Raw genomic sequence first — 11,741 nt, forward strand, 5'->3', positions numbered from 1 at the left:
ACGTCGTTTCTTCTATTTGATCCGCCAACATCTCGCCCCTACTGTCCGCCCGCAAATTTGAATGCCATAGATCATGATGGGCATTGAAGTCGCCTAAAATAATGCGATTGTTTCCAGTGAGTAAGGCTCTGATATTAGGGCGGTATCCACCGGGGCAACAGGTGGCAGGGGGGATGTAGATGTTGATGATTTCTAGGTTTGCATCGCCTGACCGGACAGATAGGCCTTGACGTTCTAAGACGTTGTCCCTGCGGTCGATGCCAGGATCAAATATGTGATACTGCACAGAGTGGTGTATTATAAACGCGAGGCCGCCTCCATTTCCGCTCTCGCGATCTTTTCTGTGGACATTATACCCAGAGCAGGTCTGCAATGCAGATCGTGCTGTGAGTTTAGTCTCTTGAATCGCAGCAATGCGGATGTTGTGCCGCTTCATGAAATTTACTATCTCCGTAATCTTCCCAGTTAGTCCATTACAGTTTAACTGCAGAATTCTGAAGTGCATGAGGGGAGACGTCGCCACTCTGGGGGTAAGTGACGGGTGACTACGCCTGGGTTGAGGAAGGCCAGGACGCAATTGCTGTTGTGGCCCTGGGACTGGGCGTCCTTGGGCAAGCATTGGGGTACCCGGATGATTTGGGTTTGCGACCTGGCAACATGGCGCGATGAAACCCGTCGAGGGGTTGCCGTCGCGGAGACCAGAACATCTAGGAAAGTGGCACCACCCAAGGCAGGAGCTGCATTGGGCGGATGTCGCAAACATATATATTCTGTGCTGGCAAACGGTGCAAACGGAGGTAGGGACTAAGAGTCTGGTTCCCTGACCTACACGATTGCTGCCGGAAAAGAGGGGGGGAGAAGACGGGGGCAGGGGCTGTTGCTCAGCATTGCTTCCGACTCTACTACGAAGATTGTAGTTATGAGTGGTAGCAGCTGTTTGAGTTGTTGGCGCCGTAAGGCGCGAGCAGCAGCGGGTACTTGTTGTGGCTTGCTGAGCAGCGGGGCTGCTGGAAGGTAATGGGGGGGCGCTTAGACGTAGACTACGAGGCGCCCTTGGGCGTGAACAGCAAGGAGCCACAAAAGATTTATAAAAGTTACGTGGACGTCGGGTTTTGGGATCAAGCCCAGAACAACCTGTCCGATGCAACCATCCCTTACACGAGACACACTGAACAGAGTATAACCGTCCTAAAAAGATTCTTTTCCGGCAGATGCAGCAAAACCATTTCTCAGGACCGGGGTCAGGAGACGGACCCGGATTGGATTCGATACCTTCCCGGAGCAAGAGAATATGGAGCAGTCCTGCTGCAAGGAGCTGCTGGGAGGGACGAAACAAATTAAATGGGGTTACACTGAAATGACAGTCCTTGGTCGGGAAAAATCCCGAGTCGCTCCGGTACATAGAACCGACTGCCTTGGGAAGCGTCTCCCGTTAGAGGATACTGATGACAATTTGTGATCGGTCGCGGCTATTAGGTGGGGCGAGCATTGCTACAACAACAATAGCATTGACCTTGTTGAATGAAGAAACTGTAGCTTTCGAAATAGGTAATGGGGTTCTTTGGTGTAAATTATCTTATGTAAGGTAGTAAGAGTTCTAACCTTTAGAAGGTTGTCAAAGGATATGTCTAGAAAATTTTTTCAGAGTAATAGGAAACGTGATCTAATAGGAAACGCGATCAAGTCTATTCAGCACATATACATATTTGGCAATGCTATTGTTAGCAACATTTAACTTCTTTTTGCTCGCATAGTCACAGCTAGAAAAAATCTCACAGCCATAAAGAAGCGTAGGTACTAAGTACGCTTTGGATAAAAGTAATCGTATATGTAGCAGGGTGAAATACTGTTTCAACCGCAGTGTACGGAGCATTCCGTACACTTTTCCTACCGTGTTAAAGATATGGTCTTTCCATGTCAATGTATTGTTAAAAACTATACCAAGATTTCTTGCCCTGTCAACATATTCTATAACAGAATTTTCGAACATAATATTATCTAAGTCATTTGTAGCTAGCGGCTTTCTACGAATGACGATACATTTCGACTTTAGAGGATTTAGTTACTTATACATAAACTGGTACAATCGGCAGGACAGTACACAATTGAACATCGTCAGCGTAGATGTGGACGTCGCAATACTTGAGAACACTAGGCAAGTCATTAATGTACAATACAAATAACAAAGGACCCAGGATTGAACCTTGGGGAACAGCTTTCTTAGGTCCATTTTCAAAGACATTTCGTCGGTCATAATAACAATAATTTTTGTTTGCCAATTTGGTCTCACAGAGCTCACGTGCAAGGTAACCATGCAAACATATTACTGGTATTTACTCGGTAATTATCGGATAATTTACTAGAGAGTTCTTCAGGTAAACATAATTGACGTCGGGATGGAATTGCCGTATATACCTCTCGTACATGTGAATTTATATAAGTACAATAGCATATAGCAAACCTGGAATATACCAGTAATTTGTTTGAAATTTCCCCGTATTGTACCAATACAAAATAAGCTCGTTTTTGGTAACTTACGTAAGAAAATAAAAGTATTTTCCATGATTTTACGAACTATTTTAGGTATACATATATATGGCCATAAATACCGGTAGTTTCCTGGTATTTTCCTCAATATGTACACATAATTTTTTTGGTAAATAACCAATAACTACAGTAAATTATCCCGGTGGTTTACTTGATTATTTATAGTAGTTTACTGGTATTTCTTAGATCATTTCCCTGTAGTTTTTTTGGTATCTCATAAACACAGTGAATTGTACTGGTAGTTTTCTAGGCAAATTCTCGTAATTTATGGCTAATTTGTCTTGAAACTTCGTGAAATATATTGGTTTTTTATAAAAAAGTTCCTTGTAGCGGAATTCAGCCCGCCGATGAGTGACAGTTCTGAATTCACGGCCGTGTGAAAAGGTCCCTACGGACCTTTTTTGTAAATCATGTTTTTTTCATATAAAAATTTTTTTTTGATTTTCTTTTTGTTTTTATTGTTTATAACTAAATTCTACATACAAAAATAATTTTTAAAATTTTAAAACTTTTTTTGCTTGAATTTTCTTAAGACTATTATAAAAAAGTTTAAAAATTATTGTTGTTGAGCGTGTACTGCTTGTCCCCCGCCCTGTGCGCAAGTGTTGCAGCGATGTAGAAGTGTGCTATGTTCTCCGCAAACATCGTTGCCGCAGCCGAAGCAGTATGCCCGCGTTTTCCGTTGCCGCCCGTACTCAGAACGTCAAAGGCGACATGTCGGTCTACTTGACCTAGCCGCAAACGACGGTGCATTGCCTTCCATTGGTCTTGGTAATACCTGAAATTAAAAGAAAAATAAAAAACAAATAAATATATATTCTATTCTTGAATTTGAAGATGTTTTTCTTACCCTGACATCGAATGCTTCCATCGCATTGCGTATCCTTGGATATGAGGTTATATGGTTGTTCAGGGCACGTTCTTCGATATTTGGTGTGGCCAATTGTTTCGTTAGCAGTAACAAGAACGACCACCGTCTGTCACTCCTTTTTATAGGCTTCATTTCATTGTAAATCGTAAAAGCAGTCAATGCAGCGACGTCCAGCATATTATAAAACATGGCCAACGGCCATCGTTGTGTTGCTCTTTTGCAGCTGTAAGTGCCTAGCATTTGATCCATGGTATCAGCGACGCATTTGTTGGCGTTGTAATCTAATATGGCATAGGGCTTCCGATTCTCGGTTTGCTCGTCAACGCGGCAGGTGTAGTGCATTGTGGAGAGCACGTTCACCACTTTATTTTTTTTTCGGCACGTATGAGCATAACGCTATATCCCCTTCGTTGAACCCAAATAATGTACTATTGATGGTGCGCTTCGGGTTGTTCTTGAACTCCTGTGGAATGAATGTTTTGTTGTAGCGCACTGTACCAACATATGCGGTCTTCCTCCTCATCAAAATACGCACCAAGTCAAGAGTGCTAAAGAAATTATCCGCGTATATATTACGGCCAGCATCTAAATATTTTTCCACAAGATCCTGCACTACATTCTGCCCTTGGTTTATCTCCCGTTGTTGGTTTGGCAGTTTTCCAGAATATATCATTCCCTTCACAGGATAATAACTCTGTGAGTCGCATAACCACCATACTTTCAAACCATACTTAGCTGGCTTTGACGGCATATATTGTGTGAAGCGGGTGCGGCCTCTGTAAGGGAACAACTGCTCATCAACTGTTAGTGCTTCATGAGGAGTGTAAGCTGCTGCCAAGTTATGTTGCAACATTTGCCAAATATCGTCAATAGCCGCAGTTTTGCTGTTGATGACTCGCTGTTGTCGAGTATTTCCATTGTCGAATCGAATAAATTGCTTTATACACATGAAGCGATCTTACGACAACGCAGCTTTGTATATTGGGCAACGCGTTGCGCCCTATAATTCCATAGCTGGTTCATGGTTTGATCTTGTGAGTCTAGCATACAAAAGAATAGATACAAAGGCGTCAAACTCTTTCACTGTCACTGGCTTCCACTCCTTTTTCTTCGTGGGATTCGCCAAATTCCACGCAGCTGTAACCTCCCTGCCTTTACGATTTGTTTCACGTAGCACTAAGTGTATTATTTCCTGTGTCATGATTGAACGCATTATTGTATAGGGATCGTGTATATTTCCTGTTGGTCCTGGTTTCTTTCTTGTGAAGTCGACCACGTTATGATTACGAGTGCGTGATGTTGGTGGTGCTTTTTTACTCCATTGGGTGCCATCTTTACCAATATAGTAACATTCATTCGTTTCCTGTCCATCATTTTCTTCCTCTTCATCATCGTCGTCATCAGTATCTTCATTTAGCTCGACGTATCCTTCAGTTTTGGCATCTGACTCTTCAGCAGGTTGGTATGTGCGATCTTCATCATCCTCAACTTCATAATTATCAATTGCAGCAATATCAATTTCTTCGTCCATAAAATCAGCAAATGTACTATCAACTGCACGCCATTCATCCGCAGTCATTTGCTGGTAATGTCTACTACGGCGTACAACCATTTCAACAACGTCCAAATTACTTGCATCTGCCATATTTATATTTTTCACCCCTATTCTGCATTTCGATTACATTCCCGTTCTACGCTCCGCTTAAGTCGAAGTTGGGTATTCTGCATTACGACGGAATCGTAACGAGAAGAGGAAGAGCAAATGATTTTTCGAAATCAGCTGTCTGTACGGAATGTGTGAACACTGGAACAAAATAAATTGAGGAAAATTTGTAAAAAAACACTGAAAACGTTTATATTTTATTATCTAAGCCATTTTGTACAAAGAAAAGCAATAGAATATATTGCCGCAGTGTTATATTTTTTTGAATGAAGTGCTTTCATAATTGTAAGTGTGTTTTTGTCGTTCTTTTGGCCAATTCCCTGCCGCGGCCACCAAGTTTTGTTAAAACGGATTCCTGAATGAATATTAGGCCGGGTCGATTTGTGGGGAGGCAAAAAAAAATCGCCCATTGCTCTGTGAAAATCATATTCTAGGGATCAAAATAAGAAACTTTGCCGAAGGAACCATACCTCTAAAACGAATTCTGATGTCCCCCCCTTTGGGTCGTAGGGGCAAATTTTGAAAAATCCCACTTTGAAATGCCTATGTTTTTTCTTTTTGGAGTTTATTTTTCTCTTTAGAAATTTATTTAGTCAGAACATATGTAAATGAAAAAATTAATTTAACTTAGTAATAGAAAAGAAATTAAAAAAAAATATTAGAAATTAGTGTTTTTACAACCCCCTTTTAAAACCAAGGCATCACTGTGATGCATTTGCATGTCGTAAACATAGTTGTGTGGGTTTTTTATTCAACCGTTTTAAAAAATGAAGGTATCACTGTGACACAATTGCAGATCGTAAAATTGCTTGTGTTGTTTTTTTTTAAGCCACCACAAGTCACAGCAGGTAGAATTGAAATTGCCCCTACCCAAAAGTTCGACCAAAGGGGGGGGGGGGGGGCATCAGAGTTCGTTTCAGAGGTATGGTTCCTTGGGCAAAGTTTCTTATTTTGATCCCTAGAGTACGATTTTCACAGAGCAATGAGCGATTTTTAAATCGACCCGCCCTAATGAATATAGTTGACATTTTCTGAATTTTATGGATGATAATTTCATTACACTGGCCTAAAATACTTTATAAAGATTTACTTATTCTTTCCGCAAGGATTGTTTACGTTTTCGCTTTTCACCTTCCTCTACTTCGGCAGCTTGCTTTGGCATAAAACCGGACCCAACGAACAGACACAAATTATAGCCGTCTATTATAATGGAATCAATAGCCGCGCCATTATTTGTGGAGTTGGAAAGCAACGCATACGAAAATGGCCAGGCGAGAATGGAAAGGCAAATATTGCGAGTGTATAATCCATTTGAGATGAGTGCCGAATTGTAAGAAATTTAACTTAAAAGTGGTAAAGTGTAATGACTTGTTTTCTTATTTAGGTTAAAAAAAACTTTCGACTTAATAAGGATGCTTTCAAGTATGTGTTAGATACTTTTGCGGGGCAAATACGTTCAAGGACTTCGACACACATTGGGGATTAAGCACTAATTTCATTCAAAACCACTTACAGGTACGAAAAATCAACCGATTGCAACAATGTTTACACAGAAATTTTCGTAATTGAATTCTGAAGAGACTCACATCGCTTGATTCTTCAAATTAATTTGTTTATTAAACAATTTGTTGAAAAATAGCCTATTCTTTGCAGAACTTTATATTATAATACGTATTTATGTATAATTTTCGTGACATACAATTTTTGCTCAATACTTAAGAGAATGATATACATACACTTTAAGAGACAGTAGGTATTGCTAATTGACATACGTTTTGCAAAATTAATTTGTTTAAACAATTTTTTAAAGAACATTTTGCAAAATTGTTTTTAGTTTTTTTATTTTCTAATTAATTTTAAAAATCAGGCAATGTAAGTCTCTTCAGATTTCACTTACAAACATTTCTGTACAAAAATCGGTTAATATTTGTGATATGTAGGTGGTTTTGAAAAGTTCGTCCCCAATGTGCGACATCGACATGTTGTTTTTGACCTGGAAACATATAAAAAACAGTCATCATCAAACCTTTTACGTTTCTTAACAAGTTTTACTTACATTTTTGTTAAAATTCTGTTATAAATTAATACAAAAATTAAAAAAAAATTTTTTCCGCCAACTAATTTGCAACTTAGAAAAACGGAACTACGATCGAAATGCAGAATACACAAAATCGAACGTTTCGAAGTTGGATCGAAAGAAGTTGGAACACAGAATACCAAAATTGCCAAATCGAAAAAATTCCAATCCAAGTCGAAATGCAGAATAGGGGTGTTTGTTTCTATCACACACGATTTTACTCATCGCTGTCTAAACTTTGACTGATTTGGTTTACAAAACTACAACTTCTTGTATACTCTTTCGTACGTCTACCTGTACCCAATGACATTAGGGATGATGATAAAAACAAAAAATTCTAAGAACTGGTTTATTGCTAGTAGTATAAAATTAGAATATTGTGCCTTTTCTTGAAAGCAATAAAGTTCATGTCTTCGAATTTTTCTTAGAATTTTTTGTTTTTATCATCATCCCTAATGTCTTTGAGTTTAGGTCTTTGTGTTCAGAACAAGTAAATTATGTGTTGAAACAATAAAAAAATTATAATGATGCCCAAAAAAATGCATTTATTAGTGAAATTCAGTACAAGGTCCATACGGACCTATTCACACGTCCGCGTACTATTCTCACTAAAACCTCAATAACTCCTAAAGTAATGATCTGATCGGCTTGATTTTTTTTCCAAAAGATGCGCAACAAAATACTCGGAGGGAGGGGGGGGGGGTTGTAGTGGCCGAAGTAGGAGTAATTTCAGTTTGAAAAGGCCAAAAGGTCCCTAGGGACTTTCTCACTCATCGGAGGGTTAAAATATCGTTAGTTATCCGGTAGTCTTCCCATAGTTTCTTTGTAAGTTCTTGGTAAATATTTGCAAAATCATAGCCTAATTTACCGATGTTTTCATGTCCAGTTACTTACTAGTTAATAATTCCATATTCTAAATTAAATACCAATAAAGTAAATTTTCTATCAAAATGTATTAATAATTCATTCTTTTTTTAACAATAATTAGAATTAAAACTAAATTTAAAAAAGGTAAATTCTAAATTTAAAATTTAAAAAAGTTAGCGCGTGGTATAAAAGGTGAGTTACATACGTTCAAACATGCAAGTGAAACCTATATATGTAAGTGGCTTAAACGAATAAAGTTTATTTTATTTATTACTGTTACTTATTACTGACTTGACGTGCTTAAATCGGTTATGCGCCAGCTCGATTGACTTCCGCATTAATTTTTCAAACGTTTTGCAACCCAAAGATGAAAATGCATCTTTAAAAAAGTTAAAGTTATTAGATAGTAACCTTTCTTTCAAACAACGCCATTGACGAAAAGCCAAAAAGTTTTAAGTTTCCCTTTTGAATGCTGGTGTTAAATACTGACACGATTTTTTTTTTTTAATTCGGAAAGAATTTTAGATCTAGCCATCTTATTGAAAACTTGTAAAATCTCATGTGAGTAAATTAAACTTACTGAAAAAAACCTCATTAAAAAGCTTAAGGCTGTTTAACGCCAACTTTGTACAGCGACCATCCCAATTGTATTTATGAACTAAATTATCTTTTATTATTTGTTGTATACTGGGCATGGGCGTGTTATGTATTTCCACTATTTCTAGTTGTTGTTGATTTTCTATGTTGACTTTATTGGATAGTTTTTATTGAAGGATTTCGCTATCAATTATATTGCCTTTTTCATTATAGTCACCAGAATTGGTGAATATCCTTCGTTTTTTACTTGGCGGAGTGGTAATTTTATCTTTTTGTGGTTGCGCTGTTGGAATTTGTTCTAATTGGGTATAGGACCCACATCCTGCAAAGGCAACTTTAATTATGTCAGAGTTATTAAAAAACTAGTGAGCAAAGAAAAGGTGCCATGGGAATTTTAATCTAAAAAAGACACTAGAGGTCGCCACGGCCGCGTAAATGATCTCTAGGAAGGAAACACGCTGTTTCCGGATAGAGAGCGAAAAAAGGAAAGGTTGGAAAAAAAGAAAAAACGGGGAGCTTGTGTGCTGGCAGCAGTATTTATAAGCCCAAATTACCGAAAACAAACAAGTACAAAGTTATTAGTGAACCGGCTTGGTACTGCTGTGGTGTTGGTCTTTTTGCGCTAAACAACTTGTATTGCGCAGTCCCATCCCGACGCAGGAAAAGTTGAGAATCAGTCATAAGTAGACAACAGCAAACCGAAGTAGCAAAAAGTAAGACGACCACGAGAAAAATAAAAATCAACCACTTTGTATATGCTTGGAATTATCTGGAGCAAAGCTTTAATCGAGGAAATCTACAATTAAAATAAATACTTGTCCAATCGTGTTGAGGTACCACTTTCACGATTGAGTGTATATGGATGTAGGTAATCTCTGTGGACTGCGCCAACTTTGCACCCTCTTCACGGCATACAGTATTTTTGTTTAACCTAAGGATACATATATGAGCACTTTTGTAGTCAGTGTTATAATACCTAAACAGCGGTGGGAAAAATAATAGGTGTTCCACATTGATACTCATACCAGCAAGACGTCATGTCGAGCACGACAGAAATTGAGCATAAACAAAAAAAAGGCTCCTTAAGATACACATACTGCCGCACTCACCACCCTAGAGCGCAACCACCAACAACCGCGCGTTAACACCACCATTGCGTGCAACACCGCGCGAAACCAACAGCGATAGCACTAGCCAACCAAGCGCGCAACCTTCACTAATAGCGCCAACCAAGCGCCAACGAAACCACCGGACGTACCACCACCCTCAGCTTTAGCAACAACAATCAGCAGGGTCGCCTCGTATAGGCCTGCTGCAACATCCACTTGAGTAACAACAATCAGCAGGGCCGCCCTAGATAGGCCTGCTGCAACCTCCACTTGATTAACAACAACCAGCCGGGCCGCCTTGTATAGGCCTGCTGATGCAGCCACCAACTACGACAATAACTGCCTTTAAAACTGGGTGAGTTCGTTCTGTAATACAGAAACCACATTTTTTTATTTTAATTTAATCAATTACTAGTTGGGTTTGAAATTAAGAGAATAAATGTAAAAATCTTTGGGAGTTGAGTTGGACTATAAATTTGTAATGCCAGCCTAAAAATAATTGTAAAAATCTTTGTGAGTTGAGTTGGACTCTAAATTTGTAATGCCACCCTAAAAATAGTTAAGTTACGAAAAGCTGCGTACTCAAAATTTTAATAAGGTTCTGAAGAAAAATTTCGGAATTTTCAGAAATGTTTTAGGAGTTGGTTTACAATTCATTCACATTCCTTCTAATTGCACTGAAATTTAATTTTAAATTTGGTTATTAAAAAAAAGAAAAAGTATCGATGGTTAAACTGTGCTGTTACTTTAGCGCGTGTAGATACCTAAACATTATTACATACAGGCATGCTTAACCAACGAACCGATATCATTTCGTTACGATATTCAAATTTAATAAACGAAACGAAATGACTTCGTTAAGAACGTCAAATTAACGTTAAGCATGCCTGATTACATATATGGGTATTTTAGATTTTCTTTCATATAAATAAGAAAATGGTTGTATAATGCCAGAAAATCTAAAATGTTCTTTCGAGGAAAAAGTTGCCCAAAGCATACTAAAAAATAGCATAGAATTTTAAATGAAAATTTGTAAATTTTCTGAATGTTTTTGAAAACCTGCCGAGTTTAAAAAAAAATTTTTTTTGAAAACGTTTTCAAAATCGGCCTACACATTTTCTGTATACATTCAATCAATTGTTTAAACTAATAAACAAAAAAAAAACAAAGAATATATCAAATTGGATATTTATTACTGCTGAATTAGGGTGGGTCCAGTTGTTCAGTAAAACCTGTGCTTCAAATAATATAGTATGCAAGCTGATGGCCACAGTTTTTTAAAGGTCTTTATTTTAGTATAACGGCTGCTGAAGCTGTAAAGGCTGAACTACCATAGAGGTGAGGCGTGAAGCGTTTTCAGCATAAATGCAGCATTCTTTTTGTAAAATCTGAGAAATTTATCGCTTTTGCTAGCAGTTATTATTTATAAACGTGAAAGAAAATGGTTATTTCTTATACATTTTTTCCCCCAGGTGCAGTACGCAGGGCTAAAATTTAACTGACATGACTTCCAAGTTTTATATATATATCACTATTTAAATATAGGGGTGCCGTTCTGCTATCGAGAATTTGAAAAAAAGCACAATACTTCAGAAGACGTTTGCAATATCATGCTTATATATTGGAACTGCCTTTTAAATGCGTAAAAAAGACCCACCTTAATTTACTACATATGTATAGCGGCGAAAAAAAAAATAGCAGAAAAAAAATTTACTTACACATTTTATTTACGTAAATTATAAAAAAAAACGGTTACTGAATTGTACGATGAAAGCTGTTGGGGTTTACCCGAACAAAATTTCCAAAAAATTTAAAAATAAGAATAGTTTTTAAAAGTATTGGTATTATTTAATTCAAATATACATTTTTATTAATTTTGCACAGTTTTACACTTGTATGGAAGAAAACCCAAAATCAGCCTTCGAAAAAGAGTTGTAAAAAAAAAAACCAATGCGAATTTTCAAAAGACTTCAGCTTTTTATTTACTCCAACTAGAATAAGGTTGTAGGT

The 11,741-nt window shown here is 37.7% G+C and overlaps 1 protein-coding gene across 1 annotated transcript; it reads right to left on the bottom strand.

Moving 5' to 3' along the window:
* Nucleotides 1-3,085: 3,085 nt before the first annotated feature.
* On the bottom strand, nucleotides 3,086-5,262 carry LOC137247910 (uncharacterized). Its single transcript, XM_067778836.1, has 2 exons — nucleotides 3,398-5,262; nucleotides 3,086-3,325 (listed from the first exon to the last, which is right to left on the bottom strand). Exon 1 carries the CDS (start codon nucleotides 5,061-5,063, stop codon nucleotides 4,419-4,421), a length of 645 nt encoding a protein of 214 aa, XP_067634937.1. The 5' UTR covers nucleotides 5,064-5,262; the 3' UTR covers nucleotides 3,086-3,325; nucleotides 3,398-4,418.
* Between the last annotated feature and the right edge of the window lie 6,479 nt (nucleotides 5,263-11,741).

Source organism: Eurosta solidaginis, chromosome 4 (assembly GCF_040869045.1).
Source record: "Eurosta solidaginis isolate ZX-2024a chromosome 4, ASM4086904v1, whole genome shotgun sequence".
NCBI lineage: Eukaryota > Metazoa > Arthropoda > Insecta > Diptera > Tephritidae > Eurosta > Eurosta solidaginis.

Bases quoted from the DNA above. Each gene is read 5' to 3' on its own strand.
- LOC137247910 (XM_067778836.1), bottom strand. From the start codon at position 5,063: ATGGCAGATGCAAGTAATTTGGACGTTGTTGAAATGGTTGTACGCCGT.